This window comes from Stegostoma tigrinum, chromosome 2 (assembly GCF_030684315.1).
Source record: "Stegostoma tigrinum isolate sSteTig4 chromosome 2, sSteTig4.hap1, whole genome shotgun sequence".
Lineage (NCBI taxonomy): Eukaryota > Metazoa > Chordata > Chondrichthyes > Orectolobiformes > Stegostomatidae > Stegostoma > Stegostoma tigrinum.
This window is the reverse complement of record NC_081355.1, coordinates 38,922,727-38,934,976: the sequence shown is the minus strand read 5'-3', so window position 1 is coordinate 38,934,976 and position 12,250 is coordinate 38,922,727. Positions and strand designations below refer to the sequence as shown.

General features: G+C 37.7%; 1 protein-coding gene across 6 annotated transcripts in view; it reads right to left on the bottom strand.

Moving 5' to 3' along the window:
- mcur1 (mitochondrial calcium uniporter regulator 1) overlaps positions 1 to 12,250 on the bottom strand; it is a 65,213-nt gene that overhangs the window by 18,030 nt on the left and 34,933 nt on the right. For 3 of the 6 annotated variants that reach the window (XR_007250161.2, XR_007250163.2, XR_009447058.1), the window contains 3 exons: positions 11,006 to 11,059; positions 10,287 to 10,401; positions 9,122 to 9,276 (listed from right to left, as the gene is read on the bottom strand). Coding sequence is in view for 2 of the 6 variants with exons in the window: in XM_048558111.1 (XP_048414068.1) it covers positions 9,221 to 9,276; positions 10,287 to 10,401; positions 11,006 to 11,059 (225 nt within the window). In the remaining 4 variants the exon portion in view is untranslated. Of the gene's footprint in view, positions 1 to 9,054; positions 9,277 to 10,286; positions 10,402 to 11,005; positions 11,060 to 12,250 lie in introns of those variants that run through there. The other 3 variants (XR_009447057.1, XM_059653555.1, XM_048558111.1) reach the window with 2 other exon arrangements.

The window sequence follows — 12,250 nt, the reverse complement described above, 5'->3', positions numbered from 1 at the left end:
ATACCAGGCAACATCCTGGTAAACCTTTTCTGTACCTTCTCCAAAGCATCCACATCCTTCTCGTACTGTAGTAACCTAAACGGTTTGCAATATTCCAAGTGTGGCCTAACTAATGTTCTATAAAGCTGCAGCATAACTTGTCTGTCCTTATATTCAACGCCCCTTCCAATGAAGTCAAGCATGCCGTAAGTCTTTACTACTTTATCTACCGGTGCAGCCCCATTTAGTGATCTGTGGACCTAATCACTCAGATCCCTCTGCATGTCAATACTCCTAAGGGTTCTGTCATTCACTGTATAATTCTCACTTGTACTTGACCTTCCAAAATGCATCACCTTACATTTGTCTGGATTAAACTCCATCTGCCTTTCCTCTGCCCATGCTTCCAATTGATCTATATCCTCTGACAATCCTCCCCACTACCTGCAACTTTATCAATCTTTTTATCATCCGCAAACTTATTAATTATGAAACAGCAGAGTAGGCTGGAGGGGCTGAATGGTCTACCCCTGCTCCTAATTTGTCTGTTCGTAAACCAATATTAAAAAATAGCATGCAATTATTTTTGATCATTACGTATGCTTCACTTCTGGTTAATACCTTTTGTTTATCTATTAAAATGATGAATAGTGCCGATAAAAATATCAAACATCACCAACATGAAAGCAGTGTCCTTACAGAGGGAAGTTGCTTTCCCACTCAAAAACCTATTTCAGACCTGAAGAAAGCAAATACAACCGATAACGTAGGGTCCAGCATCAGGATGAAGGGTAAACATCACCCACCTAAGCTCTGAATGCACAGCACGAACATGTCTGGCATATGGTTCACTTGTTGAGCATGTTAACTTGCATACTCATCCCAAAAAAGAGAAGTTGCCATTCTCATAAAATTAGAACCTGTATAAGAAATTATATGTCTGAAAAATTAATGTCTGAATTCTAAACAGTGGTAAAAGTAGAAAGAGACTGAATGGTTGTACAGATTCATTAAGTTCTTCTTCCTGACCATTTTGCTGAAAATTACTGGATCTGGCTAAAACAGTAATGCAATATGTAATTCCTACTCAAAATAGGAGCCTGTATTTTTATTTAAACTTCAGAAAGAGTTTCAGCTGAAACACAGGCAGTAGGAAAAAGGGGAGAGAAGAAACAGAGCAAATTACATACATGCTGTGTTCAGATTTTAAATTCCACAATAATCATTTCATTATTCCAGAAGATCTACAGCCGCAGCTCCAGAATAATGCTTCAATGTTTCTAGAACCAGGCATCTGTCTGCCATGTCCATATCAGCTTTTCATCATTACAGCCTCAAACATGAGCACTCAGAATATTTTGGGTTATTTTGGAAAACTAGAAAGCCATAGGCTCTAGGTCAGCAAGCTACTTATTTGTCTATTGTCTAAATACATCAAATAATTTTCCACAGGCCTTAGGGAACATCAGGAAAACTTGCCAAATTCCACACTTTATTCCCAGCATACCCTTCCAACTTCCTGACCTCAGTCTTAGAATCCCTACACCTTTCAAATGAACCAACTTCAATAATCCTTTCCACAAGCTTTCCAAAAGTATTTACAATATTCAGAACAATTACTACTACGCCACCATTTCCTTAAATTGAATTAACATGTTGTTACAGGTTTGGGATCCCTGTGCTATATTCTGCATTGATTGGCATTATAATCCTTTTGTTCTATAATAATTCTCCAATGAATCATAAGGAATGACAATATTAAAAACAGTACAAGTACACAAATTCCTCGACATTGTACCATTTTTTGACCGAAACAAATTGAATGGCTTTCATATTCAAACAACATGTGAAGACTGCACGTGTAGCAAACGTCTAAATCAAAACTGCAAAACCCCGACAAGGAACAATTAATTCAATTCTAAATTTGTCCTTAATGTGTCTTTCTCAAGGTTTTCACTACAAGGCCTCAGCCTCTCTTAAAAACCTAGGAGCTTCAAGTTGGTACGCTAGAGTGTCTGCTGGGGAGCGTTGCTGAACAAAGAGACCTGGGGTGTAGTGCATAGTTCCTTGTTGAAGGCAGGCGCGGTGGTGAAGGAGGCATTTGGCACACTTACCTTTATCACTCAGTGCAAAGTATTGGACTTGGGATGCTATGTTGCGGATTTACAGGACATTGGCAAAGGCACTTTTAGAATACGGTGTTCAATTTCGGTCTCCCTGCTATCGGAAAGATGTTGTTAAACTTGAAAAGGTTCAGTAAAGATTAACAAGGATGTTGCCAGGAGTGGAGGGTATGAGCTATAAGGATAGGCTGAAATAGGCTGGGGCTATTTTCCCTGGAGCATCGGTAGCAGAGGGATGACCTTCTAGAGGTTTATAAAATCATGAGGGGCATGGATAAGGTGAATAGCCAAGGTCTTTTTTCCCCAGGATAGGTTGTCCAAAACTAGAGGGCATGGGTTTAAGGTGAGAAGCAAAAGATTTAAAAGGGACCAGAAAGGGTAGTACTTGTATGAAACAAAGGTGGCACGGTGGCTCAGTGGTTAGCACCGCAGCCTCACAGCACCAGGGACCCGGGTTTGATTCCAGCCTCAGGCAACTGTCTGTGCGGAGTTTACACATTCTCCCAGTGTCTGTGTGGGTTTTCTCTGGGTGCTCCGGTTTCCTCCCACAGTCCAAAGATGTGCATGCTAGGTGGATTGGCCATGCTAAATTGCCCGTTGTGTTCAGGGGTGTGTGGGTTATAGCGTGGATGGGTCTGGGTGGGATGCTCCAAGGGGCGGTGTGGACTTGTTGGGTCGAAGGGCCTGTTTCCACACTGTAGGGAATCTAGTCTCCAAATGGTACAATTACAAAATTTAAAGGACACTTGAATGGGTGCATGAATAGGAAGGGTTAGCGGGATATGGGACTAGATCAGTTTAGGATATCTGATCGGCGTGAACTGAAGGCTCTGTTTCCATGCTGTATAACTCTATGATTCTATAAATATAACTGGATCTGCTAGCAAACATCAATACTTACTATTGCCAGAACGTGACAGCCTCAGTAAGTGCACATGTACTTCAGCAGGGAAACTGTTCTATAAAATTAGATATTGCAAGTTTAAGCAATAATTATAAACTTTTTTCTAGATGACCTCAAATCAATCAAACGCAGGTAATTCTTAACGGTTTTGGATGTAAAGTTTTGACAAGAAAGATATTTTCAACAGGCTTTTTTTTAAACTTTAAGAGAAACACAGCCAAAGCTTGGGACAAAATGGGGGAAACACCTTTAATTTTGTAATATGTTCTAAATGGCTAGAAATTCCCTTTGTTTTAAACTGACTGAAAAACATTAATGTAAATTATACTTTGTCAATTGATAAGAAAATAAATTTTCAGGAATCAGTAACTGTCACAGTGTATGGTTCATTCAATGAATGTAGATATCTTGCTCTCTAACAATGATCTGTATATGTGGTGCACTTTCAGCAATGCAATGACATGGCATACATAATTTTTCTTCTTGAGCATGTTTTTGTCGTTCGTAGTCAAGTGTCATGCATGCCTATGCAGATCATAAGAAACTGTTATCCATTCAGCCAAGAGGACCCTTCTCAGGAAGGGTCACTTGACCAGAAATGTTAACTCTGATTTCTTTCCACAGATGCTGCCAGACCTACTGAGCTTTTCAAGGAATTTTTGTTTTCATTTCTGATTTACAACATCCACAATTCTTTTGGTTTTTATTTAGCCTACAAAATACTTGTTCTAATTTGCTGATGAATCAGATCCTGTTTACAAAGGTTAACTCAATGTAAAATCCAATATCAAACAGATCATAGACATAACCTTCTAGGTCTTTGAAACAGTAGTAATCATTTGATACATTCCATAGTTTTGTGAAAGAATGTGAATGAAACATTGAGGATTGAAAGCTAACACAGCGACCACAACATGATTAATTTTACATCCAGTTTGAAGATGAGACAAGTGCAACTAACCAGCATTTTAAACTTAAGAGTAATATGTTGTATGAAAGCTGAGCTGTCTGAATTGAATTGGAATATTAGGCTAGAGAATTGATCAGTAGGAAAGCAAATGGCAGATAATTGAGGGTTATTTCACAATACTCAGAATAATTTCTACTACACAAAAAAAGAAATTCTAAGGGAAAACCCAACATCTGTAGTTAGCTAAAAGTATTTTAGGAAAGCATCAAACTTAAGGAAAAAGGCATAAAGTTATTCAAGATAAGTGGATGATCAGATAAGTGGACAGAAATATAAATGACTAAAAGCTTTATCAGGAGAAATAGATTAGTGAGACAGCTAGCTGGAAATTTAAAAACATAACAAAGCTTACTACATGTAGTTTCTAAAATCGAAGTAAAGTCTAGAGCAACAATGGGGATTTAATAGGTGTCAACAATCACTCACGTACGAGCATGAAGTAGTAATGAGGTAGTAATCTGGATTTGGGATTGTTGGTATGCCCTTCTCATGCTCTTTTTCTGTACTTCTCCTTGCCCATAGGTGTTCTCGAAGAACTGTGTCCCTTCATATAGGAGTTTCATTCAAATTGGTTTGTTCTGAACAAGGGGTCTCCCATGCATTGACATACTGCATTTTTTGATGGAAGCCTTCAGAGAGTTTTTGAAAGGCTGCCTTTGTCCTCCTGTTGTCTGAGTGCCTCATTGAGCCAAGGCAAAAGAATATTTGCTTTGATTATCGGAATCCAGACATCCATTGTTGCCTATGTGTTGGTGCTTTGGCTGCATCAGGACGCTGATATTAGTACTTCTGTCCTCCCAGCTGATGTGGAGAACCCACCTCAGACAGTGTTGACTGAACTTCTAAAAAGTCATAAAGTGGTGTCCACACGTAGTCAAAGTTTTGGAACCACATCCACAGGATGACTGCCTTTTATACAAGCATCTTGGTATCAGCATAGATATCATAGTTATCAAAGACTCTCATCCTGAGACGTCTGAAGATTGGTTGCAATATTCAATGTCTGCATTGATCTCAGCCTTAGATGAGAATTACAATGCACCATGGGTTTGATTCAATAATGGACAAGGTCACCATGAAAGTCTTAGCATCTTGACCTTGTCCCTCACCTGAGGCATCGTGACAGTTAGAGACAACTGGTGGGGTTTAACCTATCTTCAATGAGAGAGCAACCCTTTGGTCCTCTGCAACTATGGGGGAAAGTTAATGGTAGATAAAGAAATAGTGGATGAAATGGACAAATATTTTGCTTGTCTTCACTACAGAAGACACAAAAAACATTCTAGCAACACCCTATAAGTCAAAGGTTGAAACAGCGAGAAACTTGGGAAAAATCACAATCAGGAGGGCATAGATGCTGAGCAAATCAATGAAACTGCAGTCTAACAGGTCCCCAGATTCTAACAGACTTCTTCCAAGGGTCTTAAAAAAGTAGCTAACAGGCCAGTGGATGAGTCGGTGTAATTTTTCAAAACTCCTTAAATTTTAGAAAGATTTCATTAGATTAGAAAGTAGCAAGTATAACCCTTCTATTCAGAGAGGGACAGAAGCAGAAAACAGGGAACCAAGGGAAAATCAGCTTCATTAGGGATGGTGTTAGAATTAACGATTAAGATGATTATAGCTGGGCACTTAGAAAAACTGAAGGCAATTGACAAAGCCAGTACTGCTTTGTGAAAGGGAAAACACAAATAACAAATTTATTGTACTTCCTTGAAGGAGTAAGAGGCACTGTCGATAAAGGAAACTTGTAGATGTTTTGCTCGAGTTTCCAGAAGGCATTTGACAAGGTGCCACATAAAAGGTTATTGCACTGAGTAGTAGTACTTCGTGTAAGGGATAACAGTTCTCATAGGATAGAAGATTGCCTGGATGGCAGAAACAGACAGTATGCATAAATGCATATTTTTGATTTGATAGGATATGTTAAGTGGAGTCCCATACGGGTCTGTCTGGGGGCCTCTGCTTAGATAAAGAAGAGCTAAGGCACGGTAGTTAAATTTGCAGATGATGCAAAGATAGTAGGAAATTATGTTCTGAAGAAATATGATGTGGTTACAATGAGTGGGAAAAACCTGGCAGATGGAATATATGGGAAACTGTGAAAATGTTCACATTGGCAGGAATAACAAACAAAAACCAGTATTACCACAAAAGAGAACAACTTTAGAGTTCTAAAGTGCAGAAGGATCTAGGGATGCAAGAGTTTTAAGTTACAAGGTAATGCTAGTAATCAATAAGGCTTATGGGCTGCAATGCTTTATGAATTCAACATAATAAGCGATGATGTTATGCTTCAATATAGAAGTCATTTATGAGTCCATACCTTGAAAACTTGAAGGATACAAATACATTGTAGGTGGCTCAGGGAGGTTGACTAGACTGATATCTAAAACGAGTGCATTGTCTGAGGAAGATAGATTGGAAAGTAGCTCAGCTTGTCCAGAATTTAAAAGAGTCATTGATGAATTGATCAAAATACATGAGAGTGTACAACTGTTGTGACAGCATGAAGAAAGAAAGTAGTAACAGACAGAAAGAAGCAAGAAAGATGAGAGAAAGCAAAAGAACGGGAACAAGAGTGAGCAAGTAGGAGAGAAGTGAATGAAATAGAAGTGGATGAGAGAAACAAACTAACGTGAGAGACAGTAAGAAACAAGTGACAGAGGGGCAAACGCCAAATGGAGTGAGAAAGGGGCAAGTGCAAGAGAAGCAAATATGAAAAAAAAGTGACAGAAGCGAGGGGGGGGAAAGAGGGGGACACAAGCACAAGCAGCAAGACAGAGAAAGACAGAAAGAGAGAACTGAGCGAGCAAGTGAGAAGCTGAAGGCTACAGCTCCGCACTGTTGTCTCTGACTCCAGCATCTGCAGTTCTTGCTATCTGTGCAAGAGAGAGACGCATGTGACGGAAGCCAGCACTGGACAGCAAAGTAACTGCAATAAGAGAGAGGGAAAGGGAGAAGCATGAGAATTGAGCCAGTAAGAATCAAGAGATGCAAGTGTAAGAAACAAAGGAAGAAGTGAGCAAGAGCAATGAGTGAGACAGAAACAAACAAGAAAGAAGCAAGAGAGAAGCAAGCAAGAAAAGCAAGCAACAGAGAGAAAAAAAGTGAGTGAGACACAAGCAAGAGACAAACACAAGCACAAGAAGCAAGACGGCGAGAGAGAACTAAGCAAGTGAATAAAAGAGAGGCCAACTTGAGAAGCAAATTACTGGAAAGCAAGTGAAAGAGAAGCAGGGGTAAAAGCCAGCGAGAGGCTGAGAAACAAGCAAGAGACAGAGAACTGAGTGCAAGAAGTAACTAAGGGGGAAAGAGGGCAGCAAATGAGAATTGAGCAAATGAGAAGTGAGAAAGAAGTAAGCCAGAGAAGCAACTGAGAAAGTAACTAGGGATGGGCAAGATATGCTGACCATTATGTATAGGGAATTTTAAAAAGCTTTAAGGAAAAAAAAAAGCTACATGCAAAATAAGAATTAACTTTAAATTTCAACAGGAGAAACTGCAACCATTGCCATTACATCGAAAAACAGAGGTTCAAAGTTGACATGGCCTCTCAAGAAAATTCATATTTTTTGGTGAATGTTTGTTTTTCCTAAAGGAATCAATTCCTGGGAAAACTCCTCAGGCATCATAGGGCTTCTTGTACCACATCCATGTGAATTTTCTGCATCTAAGAATGTAGATGTGGATATTGATTGGTTGGTTGCACATTACTGCCACACCAAACCCAGTCCTCATGCACGTATTTTCCAGCAGAAGTCACTGGATATCAGTTAGAGTTTCCTGATCCAAAATGCTAACCCATTTGTCTCCACAAATGCTGCCACATCTGCTGAGTTTTCTTTCCCAGCAATTTCAGTTTTCATTTGATTTCCAGCATCTGTAATTCTTCCGTTTTTTTTTTAGTTGAAAATCATATTCAGTTTTCTCATTGTTTATCATTCTGCAGTGGCAGAAGTAAATTTACCATCTTTACTTCTGTCCAGGCTCAAAATTTACTAACCAACACAAGCTTGGAATACAGACCAAAACATCTGGAGGTTTAAACTCTGATAACTATTTCACTGCCACAATTTGTTGCAAGGTAAGACATAACAAAAGGCTAATACATTTCCAATAGCTCATACAATTATATTTGTAGATTTAATATCTCGAAGGGCAAGAGATTTTTCTGCTAAATTAGAAAAGGTAAATTAAATTATTTAGTTAAGCCTAATTCAAAAAGGTATTTAACAGTCAAAGATCAATCAAGGCAAGGTTATGGAATCAGTACTTGCATGGGTCTGCGGGTAGAAAAATGCCCTTCAGGGCAAGTTGAAAGGGAAGTTAAAAGTATATTAGAATCATTAATCATAGCACTTTTCTTGTCCTTTTATACATGAACTACACCTTTTCTTCTTTAGTATGAAACTGCAGAACCAGATTCTATGAAATCATGGACACCAAGATGTGACACGAAACTGGTTGAAACTGCTGCAATTTCACGCAATTCACTGGTGCAATTCTCCAGAACTACTGGGAACCAACAGATCATTCCTTAAATGCTTTTGATATGAGATTAATCCCAGCATTAGAAAATGACAGTTTATCACCAAATCATGCCTGAATGGTCATGACCTGTACTAAATTAATTGGAAGCAATATAAACAAATGCAAAAATGCAACCTTTCAATTCTTGCTTTCTTTGGCTCTGGAGGTACAATAATAATCCAAACTTTTCTCTTCACTTGTTAAGCTATAAATCGCTGACCAGCTTCTCGAAGCATTTTTTGTTTAAAGCATGTATCCTTGAAGCTGAAGACATTCCTTGCAAACAGGAATTTGAACTTACTCAATACTGCACAATTATCAACACTTTGAAAACTCAACTGTAGTTGCCCAACAAAATTAGAAATAAAAATGATTTTGAGGAAAATAAATGTGTGAGGTTAAAAAATACAAAAGAAAGTTTTAAACGAGTATAAAAGTTATAGATGCAATCCTTAATGTACATTACCAGTGGTGATATACATTTTATTAACAACAAATCTGGTAACAAGATTCAGATTTGATACAATCTTACATTAAAATACTCAATAGATTTACACTTCTTTTTGAAGTAAATTAATACATAAAAGACTTGATTCTTTAAGGCATCCAAACCTTTTCAAATGATTGTGTCTCTCATTTCTTTTAAAACACTACGGCTCCTTTTCCTGATAACTTGAAGTTGAATACTAAATTACAGTGAGGGATTAAATTTCATACCCAGAGACGATAAAATCCTAGTACTATGGTAAGACACGTGAAAACTGAACCTACAAAGAAAGATCCAAAAAGATAAAGATCAATAGCAGATTATTAAATACACATGATTTGAATAGCTTGGTAGTTCTTAAAATTAAAATCAATTTAAATTGTAATTAATTCATTCAGATCATCAGGGAGCACGCTGGGTACACAGATTTGCTTTGCTAAAATTGGTTCCATACTCAAATGAATTAGAGGCCCACGAAAATCAGTGCCTCTGATTCTGCCACTGGAATGAAGGAGTCCATTTTGGCAACATAAACAGGAGAAATTACAGACATGTAGCATACTACTGTGATTTGAACAAAACAAGCTGCAACGCGAAAGTTCTTTAAGCAATGTGTCACAGATGTTAAAGATATCAGAAAATTTGATGACTACAATATTGATACTGTTAAAAATTAACATGCCTGGAGATTACAAACAAGTTAACAAGTATATCTGAACATAATCCTTTGCCTGCTTATCACATTGTACTATCTGCAAGATGCACTGCAGTAGCTCATCAACGTTCCTTAAAATATATTCCAAACCTATGGCCTTTATGACCAGAAGAGGTAATGCAGATGGATTAGAAAACCACCTAGATTAACGTTCCCCTCCAAGTTAAACACACCATTCTGGCATGGAACTTATTGCCATTCCTTCTTCCTAACAGCACTGTGTATTCCTTCAGCCCAAGGACTAGTGTGGTTCAAAGCAGCAGTTTGCCACACTGCCTTCAGGGCAATCACAGGCAGGCAATAAATGCTGGCCAAGCCTGAGAAGTCCATACCCATGAATAATTATGAAATTAAAATTTTTAAGTTTACAAGCAACTGTTACAAAAAGCACGTTTCTTTCACTCATTCTTGATTTGTATCCCACTTAATTTCAGCAACAGATATGCTATAAATGTTGTGATTAATGTTTACCTGACCACACTCCCTCACATTCCCCTCATCCAAATGTACCAGTACATATCAGAACTTACAATTTATGGAGCAATTGTTACCAATGTAATAATCAGTTTTCTTACCTGCTAAATATTTAATCGTGTCAAGTTTATGAGATTCTAACAGAGTTTTCAGTCCTGCTACTTCAGTGTCTATCTTTCGGTTTATTTGAGTCACTGCTCGGTTTTGCTGTGAATACTGTAAATTAGGTAGGAACCACATCAAAACTCTGGCAGTGACATTAGGCAATTTACATAAAAATTAAGCACACCAACAGATATACATAATGTCAAAGACCATTACAAACTTGATCAGGAGCTCAGCAACTCAGTATCAGCTTCTAAAGGTCTCAAGTTCAAATCCCACTCTCAAGTTCCAGCATTTGAACGGAGAAATCAAGGCTGACACTTCAATGCTTAAACTGAGGAAGCACTGAACAATCAGAGGCACCATCTTTGGCTGAAAGATTAGACAAAGGACAACCTGCCATCTCAAGTAGAATGTAAAGAAAATTCCATGGCAATACCACAAAGGCAGGGATTTTCTCTTCCTGGTGTCCTGACCGGTATCTTTCTTTCAATTAAGATCACTAAAACGATTTGATCACTGCTAATGAAAGAAGTTTGAGCCAATTGGTTGCCATATTTCCAGTCTCCCTATGCTTCAAAACCATCCAAGGTCATGAAAGAAAAGTGCAATACAAATGTAAGTCTTTCCTTTCAATTCTAGCCCTAATTCACGGAAGGCAGCATAGACATGCAGGAACCAAGTGTAATATCAAATTTTAAAAGATAATTCTCACCAGCTCTACTATATCTGCTCTGGTTTCCAGTACTCTCCTTTCATGCCCCGTTAACTGTAGAGACAGAACAAGTGCCACAAGTCGTAATGAAAATAACACCAAAAGTAGATTATGAAGTACAAATGAGTGCGAACACAGTTGTTTAGTATGGGCATTCAAATGTTTTACCATGTTAAAAAACTGACTGATTTTTTGTTTAAACATTGCTTAATACATGAATTTGTTTATAGTGTTCAAAGATATTACAATGTTTTACAACAATAAGTCAGAATACATAGTGTTCTTTGGAAATTGAAAAATAAAATTCTTAACTATTTGCTATGGAAAGGTCCATGGAGTATGAACACAACTTGTTCCATAGTTGGTATACATAGTTGCAATTGTAGTGCATTGCCAAATGCTTCGCTCATGCTCAACACTAAATTTTTGAAAGCACTCCATCACTCCTACATCTAAGATTATTAACTTCACATACATAGAAATTTTGACAGCTGAAGTTACATTTACATGAAATTAGTCTAACCGCAGTTTATATGGAAAATAAGGGCTTAAACACCATCAGGAGATACAATTAATACATTTGACATTATGGTCTTGTAAGATTAAGCAATAAATCAACATAGTGCATTTCACTTGATTTGAGGTTTAGGTACCAAAATTAATGTGATACTTCATTACATCTATTGGTAACACACACACACACACACACACACACAAAAAGAATATGCATAACACTAGCTTCTATCTTTTACCTACCACATCCATCAGCTATAAGAAACTAACGTTGTTTGGAGGAAAGTGATGTAGTGGGACAGATGAAATGCAAAAAGGAAATCTCCTTTATTCTCAGCATCTACATTCCTTGCAACAGAATAAAGTCAGCTTCAGATGAAGCCCTTTTCCCCCTCAACCCTGCTGCAACAAATTACTTTGAAAAAATTGTCATTCAAAAGAGAGAAAAAAAGTCAAATCTACAAAAGGAGGACTGATTAGCATTCTCTCAGCAGTTGTGGGACTAGTCTTCTTCCTCTAAAAACTAATTCACTTCCTTTAAGAGGAAGATACTCAAGTCTAAAATATAAATTGCATTATGATAACACTGAGTGCCTTATGTTATAATCATAAAATGCCTAAAATCAAAATTATTATACGGTAATTATACAGCCATTTAACACAGACTGCAGTTTACAGGCAAAGTCGGCTATTAAAGTGTGTGGAAGCAGAATAAATCCTGTGTCATAATTG